The 21892-nt window shown below is 32.6% G+C and overlaps 1 protein-coding gene across 4 annotated transcripts in view; it reads left to right on the top strand.

Annotated features, from left to right (window-relative positions):
* LOC111033008 (thymocyte selection-associated high mobility group box protein TOX-like) overlaps positions 1-21892 on the top strand; it is a 103079-nt gene that overhangs the window by 58690 nt on the left and 22497 nt on the right. For all 4 annotated transcript variants that reach the window (XM_022313543.1, XM_022313542.1, XM_022313545.1 and 1 more), the window contains 2 exons: positions 13557-13655; positions 20257-20442. In XM_022313543.1, the coding sequence (XP_022169235.1) occupies positions 13557-13655; positions 20257-20442 (285 nt within the window). The remainder of the gene's footprint in view (positions 1-13556; positions 13656-20256; positions 20443-21892) is intronic.

Below are 21892 nucleotides of genomic sequence, written 5' to 3' on the forward strand. Positions count from 1 at the left end.
CCCGATTATTATGTTATATGTATGTAGGACCGCGCCTAGGCTTGTAGTTTTTGGCCGATCGTCGATTATCGAATGTGCCTATATATATTATCATGTAGTACGACAACGGTAGCTGGTGTATGATAAATGGTATTGATAAGTTATTTTATTATCCTTTGAAAAGGCTAATTTCTCCTGGGACCGATACGCTCGACACTCGGTGCACTGCAGTTATAACGTCTTAAACTTGAGGACAAAATGTCAATACCAGGCGTATATAAGCAAAATGAGAAACGATAACGAAATAAAACCAAAGATCTCTTCGTACAAGATATTATTTTTCAAAAATCTATATCAATATACACTTGTGGATTTATGATAAATGATAATATATCGTGTCGTTCAGTTATTTCCGTATACGATAGGTTTGTAGGGCAGAAGACGTTGATAATAGTTGCACTTGACGCGGTCACTACGACGACATTAAACACTTATAACACCTGTTGGCGATAAAATGCACTTCGAGCTCGAGACCAACCTTGACCAGTAAAATCGACCGCATGGCAACACCGCGTTGTACCTATATGTCTGCACTATGAGTGCCAGGTGATATTAATTCGTTTGCACTAATTTTGTACGCTCATTATCGATTTCCATTGTTTCAGTGTACCTAAAACATATATATATATCATATACTATATAAATTATTGTCATGGCCGACCGACTATTAGTGACGGTAAAAGCTTTTTTCGTTTTCGTTTTTGATTTGTCTACAGTTCGATTTATTCCTCTCCTCGTGCACACGGTTATTGCACGGACGAGCATGATTACCGAACTACAAAGAAGACGGCTGGCGGCGGCAGTATTTTTTTAAATATTTATATATTATTATAATATGTACAGTTTATTGGTATTACGTATTATTCTGTTCGGAAAACGAATGTTTTGAAATACATTAATGCTCGTAGGTATAATCGCTATAAACCGTCGTCGGATATTGATGGAAACCGGACATTCATCTGGACCCATAATAATTTTCACTATAACGGTGTCGTTAATAACACCAATAACGATAATAAAACAACAGCCGCTGACAATGTGGGAAAATGCATTAGGTGAATATTCGTACCGTTCGTAGCTGTGTCCGTTTAAATGATATGACGCATCGGTCTAACTTTAGAACACGAAACATTTCCAAATGATCAGTTATTTTATTATTTATTTTTTTTTTCATTTTGATTAATAATATTGTTCTCTGGCAGTGTTTCAAAACTTGTATGAGAATAAAATACACACGCACGCGCCAACGCTCTCCCCACGTTCGTGAGAGCTATTTCACTAATTATGATTTTGTTTATGCCGCCGCCGTTATTAATTAATTTTTTTTTTTTTTTTTGGTAGAAATGGACGTTTATGTTCTAGTAATAATCGTATCTCAGGATTGGTTTCAAGTATTTTATTATATGCCTGCCTAAATTTGAATGCGGCGAGTTGGGTCCACAAATCATAACCCATGATAATTAACGAATAACAATAATTTATTTGTATTCTGTGTAATCACTATTTTAGTTCCTGAAAAAAAATTGTCTGTTTAAAATTTTCAGCTTTGTATTTATAAGCCCGGCGGCCATCACGAAAACCTTCTAAATCATTATATGTATAAATATATGTGTGCTCGTAGTCACGTCGCATCGCATTATCAGATCATTAGTTGAGTTTTAAATAATCCTAAGCTATAATTATTATACCTATCATTAAAAATACGAATCAGAAGACGGGTTGAATTACGAATCCTGGTGCCGGTGGTCATTATTACCTACTGCAGTAGACTATAGTGTTTGATCACATTTTCTTTTTGTCCATTAACCTCGACCGTTTAAGTTCGAAAAAATATTAATTAGATTTTATTCGATGATAAACATACGGCTGTGTGAGAGGGCGGGGGAGAGGGTGACAGAGGAACACTGAAACGTAGTGAAATTTAATAAATAACAGGGCACGAATCAAAATGTCAGCGTAAGCGAAAAGGTCATACAATGTAAAATCGAGTTTTTATTGCCGCTAAAGGTCAATTCGGTTTCTGGCAAAGCTTCTCGGTGCGTTATTAGCTTCGAAACACGATTGACTAGGATTACAATTCAACCGTTAGTCGACAACGACGATGAATCGAACACAATTTTTGTTTGTATCATTATACCTACCCACATCTTACGGCTTATAATATTATTTAATGCATAATAGGTAATAAATATACATTATTATTATTAATATTATTCGTGCAGACTTACAGCGTGTAATGTTTGCATCGTTCGATAATAGTGTACTTAGGACTTTTCGAGTGACCCGCGGTCATTGCATTGGCCGTAGTTAACGATCCCTTTGGAGATTTCGTCAGTATGTTTTCCGTCGTTTAACCACTGAACACCGAGAAACGGCATACAAAGGAATAACAACAACAACAATAATAGTAATAATAGTAATAATAAATAAATGCATTTGTATACATAATAATATAATATTATAACACACACACACACACACACACACACACACACACACACACACAAACACACAAAATAGACGATGTGGTAGTGTAGGTACAAAAGAAAAGACGAAATATCCTTAGTCATTATACGTTTCTAAGCTTGGGACATGCCCACAAAACGAATACTCTAATGAACATGAAAATCTTTTATTATTAAACCGTAATAATATTATTATCGTCTCGTCGTCGTCATAGACTAGTATTAATGATGTTTGCTGAGCCGAATGAAATTAATTATTGTTGCTTGTTATAAAATATGTATACGTGTATAGAAAATATTTTCGTCATTATGAAAGAAAAAAAAATCATCGCGAAGATATGTGGACTGCCATATTGAAATTACTCGGTCATTAATTATTATTGTTGTAGTAGTTGTAAGAATGAAATAGAATATTATGTTGTTTCCATTGTGTGTGTTTATAGGTATATAACACATCGAATGTTAAAAATGTACCTATTGATTGCTTTTCGATACGATTTCTGAAGTATAATAATAATAACAAGCTAATTATATTTTATTCTAAATAAAATTTGACAAACAATAGTGTATAATGATATATGATTTAAAAAACCGATTTTATTAATATCTGTTCTGAACTTCTTGTACGGGTAACCTCTTTATGTATAAAAAAAAGTGTTACACGTATAATATGTAATAATAAGTATATTGTATATTTATGTATCTAAAATAGGAAACAAAAACGATTTATACGATTTACATAATATTGTGATCGTGCGAACGATTTCTGCCACATTATATCCGATTATAAAGTGGTGCTAACCAGGTAACAGGTCACGACCGTACATAATTTCAAAGCAATGATAATTTTGCAGATATCGGGTAATTCAATACGTTTACCGACCTCACTGCCGCGCGACGTTTACACGTTATGTACGAGAACGAGGTGGCCGCAGTGTTATTATAAAGTAATATTCGAATGGCTGTGTATTCAGAGCGAAATATTTTATATTACATTACAGTAAATAATATATATTATTAAATCGCGACGTTTTACACACTTTTGTGCTTGCACTACAATGGAATTCGGAATTCTCTCGCATTCTCTTCCCTTCTCTCTCTCACTCACCACGACAGTCCACACACATATTGTATGTGCACATTGAAAACGTTTCACGCGATAGTCGCAAATATTAACGGCCGCCTATCATTTTAATGATATTATAACTCGCGTTGTTACCTATAATAGTGTAATACCGTCGTGCAGGTCGGACGTATATAATATAATATGGGTACAATAATATAATAGGTCTAATATGCATAATATACGTCGTACAACTAGAAATTATTATTGTTTTTCCGTTTTTTGTAAACCTCATCTTCGGTTTAATAACATATTTTATACGAACGAATAATAACAATTACAGTTTAATATCGTATAGTCTTCTTCTTCGTATTATTATACATTATGTCGATATATTGCGTCCATGTATAATCATACAATATAAAATATATATTATATACACGTATAATGTGTTCTTTAGAGTTAAAATTAGAAAAAAAATTAATTATGGGGATCGAATTCACGAGCACCATTCAGCGGTTTAAATATGTAATTAGATAGATTAGATTTTTATTATTACTATTTTGTGTACGAAACCGGTTTAAATTGTATTTGGTACGTCTATTTTTTTATGGGTACGTGTGCAGTAATAGCCGGGCATTATGTAAAAGAAGGGAAAAAAATGAATTTTAAATCATCGTTATTGACGTTTTGTCGTACTATTTTATACTTAATTATGGGATATTTTCGAATGTGGTCCACGTGGGTCTGTAATAATAATGATAATAATATCCACTGAGAACGAAACATCGAAGGTCACAATGTCTTCTAAACAAACAATGTCGATGGTGGTGGATAATCTCGTCAGTCCTTCGTCCATCGTTTAAAATATAAAATAATATCATAGTTTTTTTAAGTACTCCAAGTCGATCCCTAAAATTCCAAATGTTGGCATCGGTGGCGTAATTTTGACGGAGAAACTGGGGGCGCTGAAGCCCCTATTTTTTTCAGTTAGTCTTGTGATTATGGATTACAGAATGAGCAGAGCTCCTCGAATCTTCCACCACCTTCAAAAACTCCATATTTAATAATGGCTGTATTGTACATGATAGTGTTAATACTATCAGCATATAAAATAAAAATTAATTTGTAGAAATGTTATAACTTTATAAGGGTGCTATAGCTTAAAAACTATTTGTGCTAACTCGAACCCCCCTTCCCGCCAAATTGTGCTTATATGCGCGGCACAGTCGATATATTTTAGATGAAGCCGTATTGTATTTTAGGAACTTACATGATATAAGGTCTGCCGCCGTTCCATTATTTGAGTTGAAAAAAAATTAATATACAGTCTTTCAGAGTATGATCATAATTCATAATAGTTTAAATAATATGATATTTGTACGTACACAAAACGTGGCACGCGCATGCGTGTGTGAGGGGGCCCCTCCGAGTCGACAACAATACAATATTATGCACTTGTAACAATTTTGTCAGAACGATGATCAATTTCGTTTCTAGCTCAATTTTGATTGATGGCTTCCTGTTCTCCGACTGGATTTGAATTCAAATATTAAGAATTTAACGATGATGAGTGATATTGAGTAGGTACATCATATTGCATGTCGCAGGGACCCAAAATGAAAGCGGTTTTCGATACATAGCAGAAGAGACAATTTCAAAAAATAAAAACCACTAATACGATACACGTATACGATGATGACTGAGTGTATCTAACCTACTAAATTTGTAATAGAAGGCGTCTCCACTTTATATCGTCAACTCCAACGACTTTTTCATCGTGAAAAATCTTTCGCTCAATTTTTCGCTTTCTTGTGAACATTTCAACAATTGAATAATATCGTACATTTCCGTTGGGTTTATTCGAATTATTCAGATTGCAGATGTGAGCGTAGTATTGTGTATATAGTTTAGATCACTGTATCAGTTGCAGGATATTACATAATAATATTGTATAAGCGACTAAACACTAGGAGATCAAGGACCGTGTACCCTATACATTGAAATATAATATAATATAGTAGACACAAACAATAATAATAATAATAAAATGCATTTGGAACGTGTTATTAGCGCCGTCATTAGAACCTGCACGGAGTAGGGGTTGAGGTCAAACCCGTTGATAGACGAAACCAGTAAACGAATTAATAATTATAATACACGGTCTATTTTAAGGCCTAAACACAATTTTGTGAGATTTACACATTCATATAAGTATCGCCAGACTCGAGATGGGTTAATATATTTTATAAAAAAAAACCACGTCCAAGCAATTTATTACTAAAAACGATTCAGCGTTCTCAGTAAAGCCGAACAATATCTGAGTTATTCAGCTTTGGAGTTTTTATATTATAAAACTGCACGTTATAATGAATAATACTGTTGTCGAATCACAGTTCCTCAGAAAAATTCTATGAGAAGTTTCGAAGAGTCTCCAGATGGTGTGTGTGTGTGTGTGTGTGTGTGTGTGTGTGTGTGTGCGTGTGTATGTTGGTGTTGGTGGGGTGGTGGTAGGGAACTATGTGAGACAGCCGGCCGTGACGACATGGGCCATGATAAAGTTGTATTTTATTTTACAAAATAAACCACTGATTTGACCGTAAATATAAAATGTTTAACAACCGTACTTAATGCAATGTTTTGGAAACAATTCACGTAAACGTGGACAATGACGAACGGGTCAAAGTAAACAAAATTAAAACTCTAAGAAACGGTGCCGAAATGCTTTTTAAAAGTCCTTTATCTCGTAACGACGTTTGAATATACCACGCTGCAGCTACACCGTATGCAATTTTATTTAATTGTCAAGTGAACAGAAAAGAAATATAATAAATTGTACAATACATCACATACATACCTACTAATCATACCGACCAGGAAAAATGCAACTTATATATTTAAGGGATAAGGTGAAGACCTACTATCGAGGTATTCGATTCAAGTTCAAGTAACATTTATATACGTATAACTAATAATTATTTATTATTCTCGACTCATTGTAGTAGTATAATTATTAATTTAAACTGTTTCGCATTACGACTTGACTTCGTTTTAAAAATACTAAAAAATATAATAAACACTTTTAGTCAGGGCACGTTAAACATTTTTATTTTTTATTTGACATTTTAAAAAATAATACGAAATAATAAATTAATTCCCTTTGGTAGACTCGAACCATCCCCGTACCTAGTACGAATTAATATAATATAATGTGATTAGGTACATCAGATCGCCGATTTGAATGCTCATTTTTCATTTTATAATATACATTCCCTTTGAAAACCAACCCATGCATATTTTATTATCTAATTAATGATAAATTACTTGGATCCGTTGAACCGCAGACTCTTGTTTTAACAATTGGCTTGTTCATTTCTTTTGACTTATTTTCACTTCTAGCCTTTTTTGAGCTCATTAAGTATATCGAGTAGACGTCCCTTTTCAGTTTTTTTATTATGAAATCCCTCTTAGGGATTTCACTTTGAATTTGAATGTCTTTGTTATCCTTCTATCGTTTCAGAAAATATAGCTCTGTAAAATAATACGAGTAGTGAAAACCCATGGCAAAATTATTATTATATATATTTCATAATTACGATGTCAACAGTTTTTGATTGTCAATCGTTTGTTTTTTCGATATCGAATTTGTTGAGTAGACTCTTAGAGCGTTATTTGAATTATCCATGTCAACCACAATTCTGAGCTTAAAATTATGGTCTATAATTTTCAATATAACATCGAATAAAAAATCTGTACTATACAGAGTGGGTTCAAAAAATTAATTAATCATTCCATTTTTAATGCGCGATTGTTCCCATATAAAATGCACAAACAGTATTCTGATAACGAATAACATAAAAGTCTATATTTAAGTGCAAAATGTAGGTACGCGAACTCCAAGGATATTGATTATATTATATGACCCTGATAAAAAGGTGACCTCGGATTCTATTTTTACAGTACTCTAGACATTCACGAAGAATTAAAAACGTTGTATTAAGATAATCATCCGAAATGTGTTTACGAAAATCATTCGCATTGACATAACTCACAAGTTGCGACTAGTGAGATAAAAATTTGCCAAGTGTGTACCTATAATACTCATACATATTATTTTTTTGTATAGTAAATGGTCATACCATTAATACTGTTGAGTTCGGCACATGTAGACCTAACCGTTAAGAAATAAAACCTTGAAGTGTGCATTAACGCATTAGAAGTTATAATGTGTTAAGCAAATAATACAATAAACAATTGGAGGCAGTTCAAATAAGTTTTAATGAACTCAAGTAGAGGATGTGACGTTGTGACGTAAACTAATATACATGCATTTTGCCTATGTATATATATCATACAGTATTGTCAATAGCCGTCGAGGATTTAGTTCGACGAATTGCCGTTGTCACGACGTGATTCGTTACTAAAATATTCTGAAATCAGACAAACTGACAAACGTCATATTATTCTCGTGCCGTATAATAAATATCATTGCATATTTTTAGTTTAACATTTCTATCATTTATAGGTAAACCTGTAACAGAATATTCAAAGTATAGATTAAAAAATAAATGGAACACTCGTTCTTGCATTTCAACAATATTGATCGTGGGCATTGAACTCTTGTATACCTACCTGTTAATTTTCTCAGTAGGACCGTATAAATCACATTTGCTATAAAAAAAATTATAAATACATATGCATATGTTTATAAAAAAAAACTAAATATATACAATATCTGATTGGCACTTATTGTATAACATGCGCATAAACCACTGGTCGTCTGAGATGCATAACTTGGCATCGGGCAATGATTTTGCGCAAATGTCTTTTTTGCGTCCGAGCCAAGGGCAATAAATCACGCGGGAACACAAACATTTAAAAACACAAGAAAACGACATATTAACCCATTTACTCGGTTATTTTTCATTAAACGGGGGCGGGAGGATAAGAAAAAAAATAACTAACCATAATTATCGTCCAATTACTTACGAAAACGTGTAATAAATAATATTTCATTGTACAGGGGACAATAATAATATAATATATTATAGATATTTTTCAAATGACGCAATCGGCGAGAAAGTAAAGCAAATGTAATACACAATATACATATTGTATAATATATTATCATATTGTGCTCATTGCAGGACGGATTTTTCATTTAGTATTGCAATAAATAGAGCACACGGAGTTTGAACGAACGCCAATCGATTTAATCGCGGTCATCCGCGGGAATGAAGGAATATATCAACTGCACAAATAAATAAAAGGACAGTACTATCGTCACTAAGGCTTAGAACTTTATGCACTAAAAAATAATAAAACATGTTCCAAGTGCACAATGCATAATGCATGTGCACTAACAAATCTTAAATATGCAATTGTCTTATAAAATATGTATTTATACGAGAAAAACTTTAAAAAATGCATAATACTACTCAAAAACTGTAATAATATTATGCAAAAATGTGGATCATGTTTTTTAAATATTATTAAAATAGAATATTTTTTTTTTAGTTATACTTTAAATATTAGTATATTAATTAATATAATAATATATTATACACAATAAAAAAATAATTATTAAATATATGTATGATTCAAAGTATAAATATGACCATGGTGGTGCGCGAAAGTTCGTTATTTTATATTGCACTTTTTTTTGCTTATTAACTAACAAAATATGCGTTATTATGTATAATCTTATTAAATATTTGCAAAATTGCTTAGTTTTTGTGAAATATGCAGAAATATACAACATACCTACATTTTTGGAATTGAGTCGTATGTTTTTTCAAACAAAATTGTGTCAAATCAGATTTTGAATATTATGTAGTTTTTTTAAGAAATATGCAAATCTACCTAGTTGCGCATGTGCTGATTATATATGTACGTTCTATACTTAACCTTTCGAGGTTGACGAAGTCAGATATGCACAGGGTATATACACACAATACAAATGTTTATATCTATATATATTAAGTACACCATAATAAACGAAAAACACAATCTTAGCACCGACGATCACATTTATGATTATCTATATAAGAAAACTTGTGGGAGTTGAACTCGTGTGACGAGAGTTATCATATTTTTATCATAATATAATCACATAATAATTGTATTGCACATATTATTATACATGCTGAATATGGCTGAAAACAAAGCAAAACAATTCGACTTACATGTAGTACGCTATTTACAATATACATTTAAATATAATAATGTGTAATATCGTTTCCACTATATTACTATGATATTGCCGTTGTGTGTGCCTACTGCACATATATCCATGTCGGCGGGGACAATATTTTTAACTACCTACCTACTATCGGTACGACGAAAAACACATTAAAATAATGCCAAGTAAATAATATAAACAAATATAAACACACACGCACATGAGTGTTTATGTGCGTACGCAATTAAACGTGAATCGTTTAGTCCCCGACCAGTTTTCAATGTGAATCGTCTGTATAATATAATATATTATTGTGTGTATGTATGTATATATGATGCGTAATATTATTATTATATAGGAATACGGAGTGCGTTTTTTAATAGTACCGAACAATAGGCTATACTCCTGGAAAACGCGCTGCACTTTATTACCTAATAAAAATGTATATATATATTACATATAAAAAACATGTTTAGCATTTTTCATTAAAACTTTTTTCCGTTTGGTTTACGTTCTAAGATTTTACGACTTTTAACCCGATATAATACCTATGTTTTAGTAATAATTAGAGTGACGATTTTTTTCTTCCAATAATGGCCGTATTATATTATATTATATTATGATAATGTAGTATGCTGCAATATCATTCGTCCGGTAACGTAATGTATATATTATTATTATTAAAACGAACTGTGTTACATGATTTTATTTTTCGTTTTCCTCACCATAATTTTGCTTACCTACTAAATTCTTTTTGTATATTTTGTGAACCATCATCATAATAATGCTGCAAACGTCCAGTGAACGGTACAATATGCGGAATTTAGAACGTTAAAATAACCACTGAAATGAAAATTTAAAAAAAAATACAATATTGCAGTGTAATACAACTGTAATACAATATACTTCGATTTACGTGTGGAAAAAAATCATCACAGTCTGTTCAGTTTTATAAAAAATAAGAGGTTTATGAGTGCGAGCGTTAATCCGATTAATAGGTATTTTTATTATGTACGAATCTTTTCTTTTTCTTCAAAATAATCATTACCACGAATAATATGGGGAAAATTGTTTACCTACGCATCAGTACCTTTCAATCTTTCTTAGCTCTTGTACACAGCTGTATACTTTAAGCCGATTCGAATCTCTTTCTATATACGCACTTTAATCAATACTGCTTGGGGAGCGCTCCTCCTCAACACCCCCTCCCCACCATTACAGCACCGCCGCCATCTTCGCCCATTAGAGCGATTTAATTGCCTCTGACGGTGGGTTATTTATTTATATAAAACATTCGGCAGAGGAGCAGAGTATAACGCGGGGGAATATTTACATATATTTCCCGTGCATCACACGATAAATATTATGCCGTAATAGTTTTAAAAAGTTAAATTAAACTGCACGAGTGTTCTTTAAGTCGTTCGTTAGTTTCGCAGAAACTTTACAATAATCCTTTTATAAATTGAAAGAATAAAAAGTTTAGGTCGTATATATACTGAATTACAATAAAGCTAGGTGAACTTGTGAAATAACTACGTTATTGCAATATTTTTACGGGACACTCATTTGTTTTAGATTTTTAGTTGACTTAAAAAAAAAAAATTTAAAAAAATACCTAACAGAAAAAAAAAATAGCAATATCCTGTCCGGTCACATTCGATTAATATTTTATAGGTGCAATTTAAATCGTTGTGTCACATCGTCCGTCCGGGGAGGATAAACTGTATTATTATTTATATACGACATTGCCGCAGCAGTGGGTATAATAAACGATCAACCGGTACGTCATCAATTACGAGCGGTCTGATATTAATTCTTAACCTTGTATTTTCCAAATAAGAATAATATAGGTACGTCTGGGGTGGAGTATTTTTTTTTTTTTTAAGGGTAACGGCCATGTGCGAAGGATGAAGAGGACGAAGTGTATGAGAGATACAGACGGATACAGTGCGCGAGGGAGAATGGGAGAGGGAGAGAGAGAGGGAGAGAGAAAGAGTGAGAGAGATATGGATGGATCGAGAGAGATAGATGAGTAAGTCGGTTCTTTATTGTTCGGTATAAAATAAATAAATTGAAGGCGGCGGCGGCGGCGGCGGCGGCGGCAGATCGCAGACAATGAGGTCGGGTAATAAACGAGACAATTGTAAATAAAAGAAAAATAATATATATAAATGGTGGTATTTACAACGGCCGAGCTTATTTGACATTTACTTGACGTGGAAAACTAGTTTTCGTGTTTGCTTTTGTCCGGGGCGCGTGTTTGCGCCGTTTACCCCGTCCGTCGCCAGTCTACCGTTTGCAGGGAACGTCGCGGGGCGGACGTTGTGGTGTAGTTGTTTGGGTGGTCCTCCGCCGCAGTGACCGAAGGACGGACGTCACGGATAATTATTATCATTATTATTACCCGAAATTTAATAACAGATACGCTTTTCGGACATGTATCCATTACACGATTGCTGAATTACCGATAAATAATATTAACATAATATTATTAATAACATTTTTGATTGGATCGGAACTATATTGTTTCTTCGCCACACTCCACCTCCCTCCCCCTCCCACCACCACCAATCTTTAAGCCGTCTAAACGATAAGTACACTGCTTTGTATTTGTCGTGGAACGTCTATAGACGCGATACACAATATGTGTAACATGAAATATGACGGGCAGTTGTCGGAGTCACCAAAATAATCGATTTCTGGTCAATTAAGCTTACACCAACATATATTTAACTATGTGTGACGCTGTCAATGTTTCAGAAGTAACGCACACGTATTAATGAATAATAAAATAATTACTTTGTGTATTAATTATCATACCATTGTTCTGAACGTAAAAAGTTCTTTTTTCAAACAATATTTAAGGTACGGACAATGTAATCAATAACACAACCCTAAATTAATGTTTTTTTTTTGGTCTTAGTGTATACGATTCATTAGGTATACACCTTGCTCTACCCTTTACGCGTGAAGGCGTAACGTCCCACAACGGTACATACATGTTCGTACTTACATTTCAATATCACAATAATTATTTATCGGTTTCACATTAATTAGATGTACATTGTTCGCTGTGCCTGTAATTATAATAGTATAATATATTATTAAATAGTAATTTTCTTCTGCCTAGGTTTTGATTTATTATCGGTATAAATCATTAAACCGTGTGCGGCGTTCCCGGGTTTCGTATTTCGACAGTGATTCCCAATGTAATAAAATGTTATTTAACGTAATGCGGAACGACCATGCCACACGGTGTCATGGTATACTCACTATTATTATAATGTAAGCCCGGGTTGGTACCCATATAATCGTATGAGATCGATGCCGATGATCGGTTTCGGACAGTAATTACTAATTATTACTAATTAGTAATTATTATTTAACATTCAATTATATTGTACTTGTCGTATTTGTGGGTAAGATTCGAATATTGAGACGCTCAACGGAGATGACATTTCCGGGGAAGGTGCCGTGGTTGTAGTATGGGGTGGGGGGAGCTGCTGTGCGATGGCCGATGATAACAGTAAGTGGAAAAATCCGATAGGTTTGTAAAATACGCGTTTTCTGGCGAGCAACGTCACACACGATGAGAACCACTGCTCAGACACGTTGTCGACTGCCGCTGCAGCAGTTGCCCTCCGAGTAATTATTATTATAACGTTCCGTTATTCCGCGCTCCCTTCGGTAAAAATCGTGTGTTCGTCTACGGTTTTCGGCCGTGAATACAGCACTGCGATGATGATTATATATTATATCATACGACAATGATATTCTAAACGTTTTTTTGTTTTCTTTTTGTTTTCAGAGGACCGACAACCTGGACTTGTCTCTATCGGTGGCCCACAACATGCACAACAACAACAATAATAACAACAACAACCACTACACAAGCATGGCTGAACACGTGAGTCTCCTTTTTATTGCAATATTAATTATTATTTATTATATTATGTACATATTGTTTCACATTCGTGGCTCGGTTTGGTGGGTAGTGATTGGGATGGTATAATAATATTATCCACTATGATACTCGATATTTTATGGTAGTAGGCATTATTTTTTTTTGCGATTAGTGTTTTGTAATATTACTTTTGGAATACATAGAACCACAGCAAAGCCATATTTTTTGTCGAACTAACAATATTAACGTTGCACGTTTAAATTATCACAGAAATAATGTCACATTGAAGCGGTTTGCATGGCGTCCGAGAATTTTTAACGATAAAATCGGACGATGTATTTGACCACGATATTTTGTTGATATTACCCTATATATTATTATGTTCACTCAAATCTATGTACTGTCGCCTAAAATATATTGTGCAGCTGCTGTGTACCACCTATACACAGCAGCGGAGACTTGTTGATACTTTTGGCGTACGAAGAATAAAGACGAAGAAGGAGAATATGACGATGCAGTCTGTTTTTGGGGGAAGAACGGATGGCTGCTGTATGGAGTGCGTTGTAGCCTTACCTGGTGTGTTGTAGTTGTTTTCGAGTAGTCGAGATTGTAAGTGTGTGTGTGTGTGTGTGTGTGTGTGTGTGTGTGTGTGTGTGTAGACTGGACTACAAAGAAAAGTCATAAATTTTAATGGAATGCTTAATAAAATGGCTGAAGAAGGAGGGAAAAAAGTGTTACCACGGTGCTCGGGGAATGTAGATCAGGGTGAGGGGAGGGCAAAGTAGAGAGATGGAGGTAGGGAGGGAGAGAGAGAAAGATATTTGTTGAATTATTCAACAAATATGAGGCCATTGTATGCTGATTTTTCTGTCTTCTCATAAATTTATCAACGCATCTTTCGCGATTTGTATCGTTTTACGAAAACAAAATGTATAATAAATTGGCGAACCAGTTTCTTGTAAACAATATTTGAAAAGAAACGAAAACAAATGAATAAGTATTAAACATTATAATATTATATAGTAACTGAAATTAGCCATTATTATTATTATTATTATTATTATTGGTTCTCCCCCCTCCGACGTGACGCATATAATCGTGTTTTTGAAACGCCCTTCTGATATACGGTCGGGACTGAGTGATTAATCGTTTTGCTTTTTGGAACATTACTGCCGAACGAATGTCTTACAGGTTAAGTAATAATATTTCGAATATTGTTTGGTTTTTACGAAATCCTTATCCGTATTTTTTTGAATACCTCTCATGCACTACACACACCATGATAATTAGGATACAAAGAGGCCAGACGGACCGACGTATAACAGCTGGCCATGGAATGTAATTCATTACACACATAGTATACCTATATAATATATATATATAATATATCTTTACACCCCTTGTCCTTCTCCCACTGTTCCCAGCACTTATCGTTTTTTTTTCTTTACTACACGTTTCTTCTTTATTTAAATAAACGCACTAGTACCTAATATTCCGAGAAAACACTTTAAACCAGCCCACTAAGATAATAAAATGTGTAACAATATTCTATCGTTCGTTCACCGCTGCACAGTTCAAGATAAATATGATTTTATTTATTCAACAATTGCGCGAAGAATAAACAACTCGTTTATCTCTGTAGAACCATTAATCCTGCTGAACGTTATCTGTATGTGAACGCCGGAGAGTCAGGACACAAAGTAAATTGAAAAAGAAAAAAAACTAAAACAAATTCAACACACTTCACTATCGGTCCGATAATTAGTATTCTTGACATTAATTATGAGTTATGACAGTAATGATTACTATAGTACCTATAGTTGTTTCACCGGTTTATTTCATTTTTATGTACATAGTTCAAAATCAACGGTCTATTGAATTTTTATTTCATTATAATTATTTTTTTTTTAAATATTTCCAATGTTTTTAATTTATTATTATTGTCAATGTTTAAAATGCAAGTATTTTTCTGGATTTTAAATCAACAGCTTATAAAAATACTTTCATATGCAATTATACTAGAACATCCAACAAACGTCCTTAATCATCTCACTATTATTAAAATACAATAATATAGTCGATAGCTTTTTCTCGATGGACTGGCGGAAATACAAGGATTTTGGATAGGTAATGGAGAGTAATAAAATTGTATAACTCTCCGCCTGCAGCGTGTCGCGGAGGTCGAAGCAAAGAAATGTGACAACGGATACCCGTAATACCGGAAGGAGATGCGTCAGTACGCCAATAGGATTTGGTTAAGTCTACCGTGCAGGTTACGATTTATAGGTAGATAATTTGGTGGCGATAAAACCAAAAAAATATATTATGCTTATAAATAAAGTGACTGTCAAGATTTGTATCGAGCAAACCCTTCTTAAATAGATTGTTAAACAAGATTTTTTTTTCTCGTTTTAAGTAGTTTTTGCTTTGGACGTATACAGTGAACTAACACAAAAGTATTTTCAATAGATATTATATCTCTAATATATCAATATTGAAAATGAAAACCAGTTTTTACATCTTGTTCCCCGACATTTGACGCCCCGAGTAGTTTTTTCTTACATTTTACGAGCCTCGAGAGCAATAAAATATTCTAGTTAATTCCACGTGTTATCACTGAACGCAGCTGTAAAACCAAAGTTAAGAACAAAGCTTCATATTACATATTCAAAAACACACATTTTTATCTAAGATGATGCAATCTCACTGTAAATGCAATAAACGAAGTCACCTGAATAAACATAATTTATGTTCATTAAATTACTCGATAGAAATAACCAACCAATGAGTACGTATAGGTTTGTTTTATACTTAATCAACATATTGAACAATAGTTAGAACAAACAATTATAACCTCTTAAATAATCACGACGATTGTGTTTAATATTTGTATTCGTATAAATGTTTAAGGTAGTAAAATATTTATTATTTTATTTATTGTCGGCAGGATGGATTGTTGATTTTACCTAACAAAACTATTGACCTTGATTCATGGAAATAAAAATACATTTTAAGCTGTTGAAATATTAGAATATTTTGCTTACCACCAGTGTTCATCAAAAAGGTTATCAAGTATCATATAATTCCCATGGAATTTTTTTAATTTTTTTATTTCAAGTGTTTTTACTTAATGGCTTTAATTAAAAAAAAACTAATATATATTCTTATAAATTATTCACGATTTCGTATTAACGTAAATTATTGTTAAATAAATCGCCTGGCAATTAATTAGAAGTTGTGCGTGGTGAAGGTTTTTTCCAATCTAGGTTCGTTGAAATAAAATAATAATTGTTTTTCTGTATAATAATGGTGTGATCAATTCGTTATTGTATGCAAGCATTTTCGTTGTGCAGTGGAGCTGTAAAGCGCAAAGGAAAGCGATGGTCATTAAAAAATGACGGTCTGAAATCGCCACACCGACTATCTTGATTTTGTACTTGCACAATGCACACCGCCGCCTTAAAAGTCTCTTCTAGTCTATTTGCGGTCCTACAATCGTTGTTGTAATGTATGATTTTCGTTTGAAAACGTTTCGGGATAAAACAATTAACGAAAAATAAAATATAAATCGACAACGACGACTGGAGCCCATGATTTTCCACCCAACGTTACACGTAGGTACTATTATAAATTATAATATGGACATTAATACACACTCGTGTGCGGTGACGATGATAATAACAAACATGCGGGAACAGTAGGAGAAACATCTCCGGCCATGTGGGCACGCGATCTTGTGGCTTCTCGGCCATATGGAAGATTTATTAAAAATAAAAACTGTAATAATAATAATAATAATAATAATAGTGTCTGGTTAATGAACGCGTTTCGTGGTCGTGGCCAACGACCTATACTGGTGTCCGCCGATCACGGCTGATCGGTTTCATCGTTTCCCATCCTCATAGGTAGCACATAACACCATAATATTAGATAATATATTATAATCTGTTATCATTTATCTTTAATTTTACTTACTTACTTATTTTATAATGTTGCAGTATGTTAGGTTGTGAATGTTTCATTTTAGCCATACGAAATAATAATAATAATAATAATAATAATACCATTAAGACAACAACAATATCAATATTATATTATACTATTCACGTTGTAGACATCATCAAGTATTACCTACGATTATTTTCGGTGGAGTCCTTTGCTGAATTTTCAAGCACTTAACACTTAACACTTAACACTTAATCTATACGTAATATTATGTACTTGCAGTACCTGTGTCCTGTGAGGTTTAGATCATATACCTAGGACCAGGAGCTCGAGGTCCCCAAGAAGTATTAATTGATTTCGACAGTGCTTCACATAAAATCTTACACAATATTACGGTGGTATATTCGACTGTAAGTAAAAAAAAAAACAAAAAAATACAATCAAATAATATTATCTCAAGCAGCATTAATACTTTAGTCGCGTTCGACCTTGATCCTTCATTAACTCTGCCCGTCCAACTGGTCGCTACAGCCCGGTGTTTCGTTTTACGTTATATATATGCAACAAACGACGATCGTTTGTTGAAAATAGTCATATACATTTTTGTGTCGCAGTGTTAATTGACAATGTTTTTTTCTTTCGAAAAGAGTTTTTTTCGTTAATTTTTTAATTAAAAATATGTTTTGAGACGTATGGAAAAAATGGTTTGATTATTCTGTTATGTCAAAATGTTATTTGTTTATTATAACTACACAAAAAAAAACATGTAACCGTGAAATTCTAAGTACAAAAATGTTTGTACTTTGTCTAAAAAATATTACACACTCGTTCGTAATGTTACTCGAATACAATTTAAAAGGAACATTAATATATATATGGTTGAGATATTCAAGGAGATCATATTTAGTATTTCTTTTATGTTCCAAGTACAAACATAATTGCGTGTTTATTATTTATGTATTATTCTTGCAAAAACAACATTAAATTTCCGTCTTGCGGGAATACAATTTCTCGAGAAAATGTTAGAAGTTTTGTTAAAAAAGTTTTATAAAGTTACAAATGAAAACGATGTCCTTTCATGGATACCAACTTTTCTTTTACAAGCAGTTTTCTTTACAGATAACATAAAAGCCTAGCGCGAGTAACACCTAATGATCACGTTTATCGATTTTGATTTGAAATAAAGAATGATTCCTATTTCATTGGCTTTATTTAATTTATGAAACTTTTATATGATCTCAAAAATGTTAACATTTTAAAGACTATACATTTTATGGTCTTGTCAGGTTAATTTTAGTTAGCTTAAGTGCTTTTGAAGAATTTAATTGGTCATTAAAAATTTAGTTGTACGTCATTGACAGAATAAGATGGTCTTGTCAAAATGATTTAAGCTTATTTGAATAATATTGAATTCACAAATAATAATTCCCATTATGTTTAGTGCATTTGTACTAAAATTAATGAATATATACTTTTTATTGTTAAATTTTGAATCCTAATAACTAACAAGCCTCGTGGAGCATTATGAAATATGATTTTAAATTAAATATCAAAAAATCAATAAAACATGATGGCCTGTTGGCTGAAAGGAAAACAAATTATGGGAGTCACTTTAAAAATAAACGAATGCGGGGTAGGCGTAGCAGGGGGGAAGGGCAGATAATTTAAAACAAATACAGAAACGAGAAAAAGCAAATAGCAATTTAAAACAAAAGACCATCATGAATAGAAATTTATATTGCCCCGGAGCGCTAATTACAAGTAGAAGGTTGAAATAAATTGTTATTGGCTCTGTGGTTACGTTTTTAATTAAGAAAATGTTTCTGAGCACTCGTAAAACGTTTAATAAACATATGGTTCATTTCCAAACGAATCTGTGAGTAACTTTTTCGAACCACTACTGTCGTCTGGAGCCATAATTCAACGCCGGTGCGAAAAGTTTAAATTTAATTAGATATAATTCCCATTAATATTTATTTATTAGATTGGTTTTTTCTTGTTTGAAGACTACCATTTTTTCTTTCCCTACAGGAATCTCCAAAATGATTTTAAAATTACAATACAGTTCCACAATTCAGTGGCGAGCACGTCAATTTTAGTTTAACATTATAATAGCTGTCCGGTGAGCCTTTTATAACCCACATAAGCGGCCTAACGCCTGCGATACTTATTACATTTATCGTCTGGACTAGTCTTTAAAATGCATTCCGAACATCACATCAATTGTATGACAATATTAATAGAATGTCGTTACAAGGATGCGACTTAGTGATGTTTTCAAAAACTACATCAAAATAGATAGTTTTAATATATATTATGGTATAATATATTCAATGGTAGTAGCACGGTAAAAATGGTCGTTTAATCCCGGTGTAGTGATGTTAAAAAAATATGTATTATTAATATCAAAACGATTATGCGCAATCGAATTCCCAATCCAGCGCCGACAATACCTGGACAAATAATATTTGCTACCCAATTGCCAATAGTATGGTCGAGAACGAGGTACAAAACGTGGCGGGATCCAATAGATTTCGGAAAGCTAAATTCGATCAGCCCTCGACTACATTTTTAGTTCATCACACGAATATCAACAATTCTTTTTTGTTCATAGCATTTTACGATAATAGTTTTAAACGTGTTTTTTTAATTATTTCAGACATTTCACACGCCGAGTTTCGGGGACGAGGGTTTCGACATCCCGTCGATGGGCAATCAAGGAAACAACTCGACCACCTCGCCTAGTTGTAACAACGTGACGAGTCCATCTAACGGTTCGGCCGATTCCATTATCACTTCGCACACGCAACCGCAGCCACCGTCTTTGGCATATCAACACAGTCAAGTGAGTAGTGTTTAAAAAAATGTTTAGCATTTGTTGCTATATGTTACGGGGCTCGGAATTATTGTATTCAGTATTAAAATATTAATACTGAATTTGAATATTTGTGTTTAATGATGTAGACAATTGCTTAGTAAGGAATGCTGATCGCATTTTCCATATTATTTTTAATACTTTCGTTTTCTTTGTGAATATTATGTATAAACATGATTTATAAATACATAGGTATTTGTGATTGAACAAGTGATTGACATTTTAAATTGGCAATGATTTTAAATAAAACATTATTGTATTTCAAATATAAATAATCACAGATATATAGAATAAACGATGTGATAATATTATGTGTGTACGTTTAATTGATCAGAATATTATTATCAATTAGTCGGTTCGGACTTCGAAGGATGTGTTCGCCAATCGCCGTGGCCGATCCGATCGATCGGACTACAAACATTTTTTTAAAATTATTTCCACCAACATGGTATAAGTTTACGGATGGTATATTATTATTCGATCGTGATTTATGAGTTTACTGGTTTTGTGTTTTTATTAAATTTCGTCATACGGTGGAAATTTCCCTTTGATAAATGCGCTTATTTATTATCTTTGGTTTTCTTTAAACGGACGGTCCGCCGTGATGTATGTTAACACATTAAAACTACGATTTTTTCTCTTTATGTCACTCCCAATATTTATGAGGCAAATCGTTTTATTTTTTTTAAACTTTGTTTCTTTATTTATAGTGTTATATGGCCGAAGGCTAATGTTTTGACGCAAGATTCATAATTTCCTCCGAAAAAAAGTTAAAATAACAATAACGATAAATCTTTTTGAATATTATTATCATGATGGGGTAATATTGTAAAATGTCTTTCTTTATGTACCAATAATAATTATTAGACGAATACAATAGATTTGAAAAATTAATGTTCGTCTTATATTGATAATATAATCAATTAATATTTATGTTTTTAAATTAGTTTTTTTTAACATCTTAGAATTTAGTTTTAATATTTACATAATATATACATGTTATATAGTTCTCTATTGCCTTTTACTAAAAACAATTTAAATTTTATATGCTTCGAAGACATTGATGTTGACCTAGCACTTAATAATTATAATTTATTATATTATTAATATTTCAAAGAAATTGCTTTTAATTTCATTGTTTGAATTTTATTTTATCTACCCCTCGAGGCGTTTTGAATATATCTCGCAAACAAAATAATATAGTTATAATCATATTATTATTTATTATTTTTAATACAAATAATAATATAAATATGATTTTTTAAAATACACGAAAAAAAGAAAAGCTATAATCACAATGTTGTAAACAATAAAACATAATATTTGCAATCAGGTATTACTGCAAAACTATAAAACAAAAACGGACCAATTGCACAAAATATAATTTGAATTTAAAATTGTCGTCATTGTCATGTCACGT

Source organism: Myzus persicae, unplaced genomic scaffold (genome assembly GCF_001856785.1).
Source record: "Myzus persicae strain clone G006 unplaced genomic scaffold, MPER_G0061.0, whole genome shotgun sequence".
NCBI classification, from domain to species: Eukaryota; Metazoa; Arthropoda; class Insecta; order Hemiptera; family Aphididae; genus Myzus; species Myzus persicae.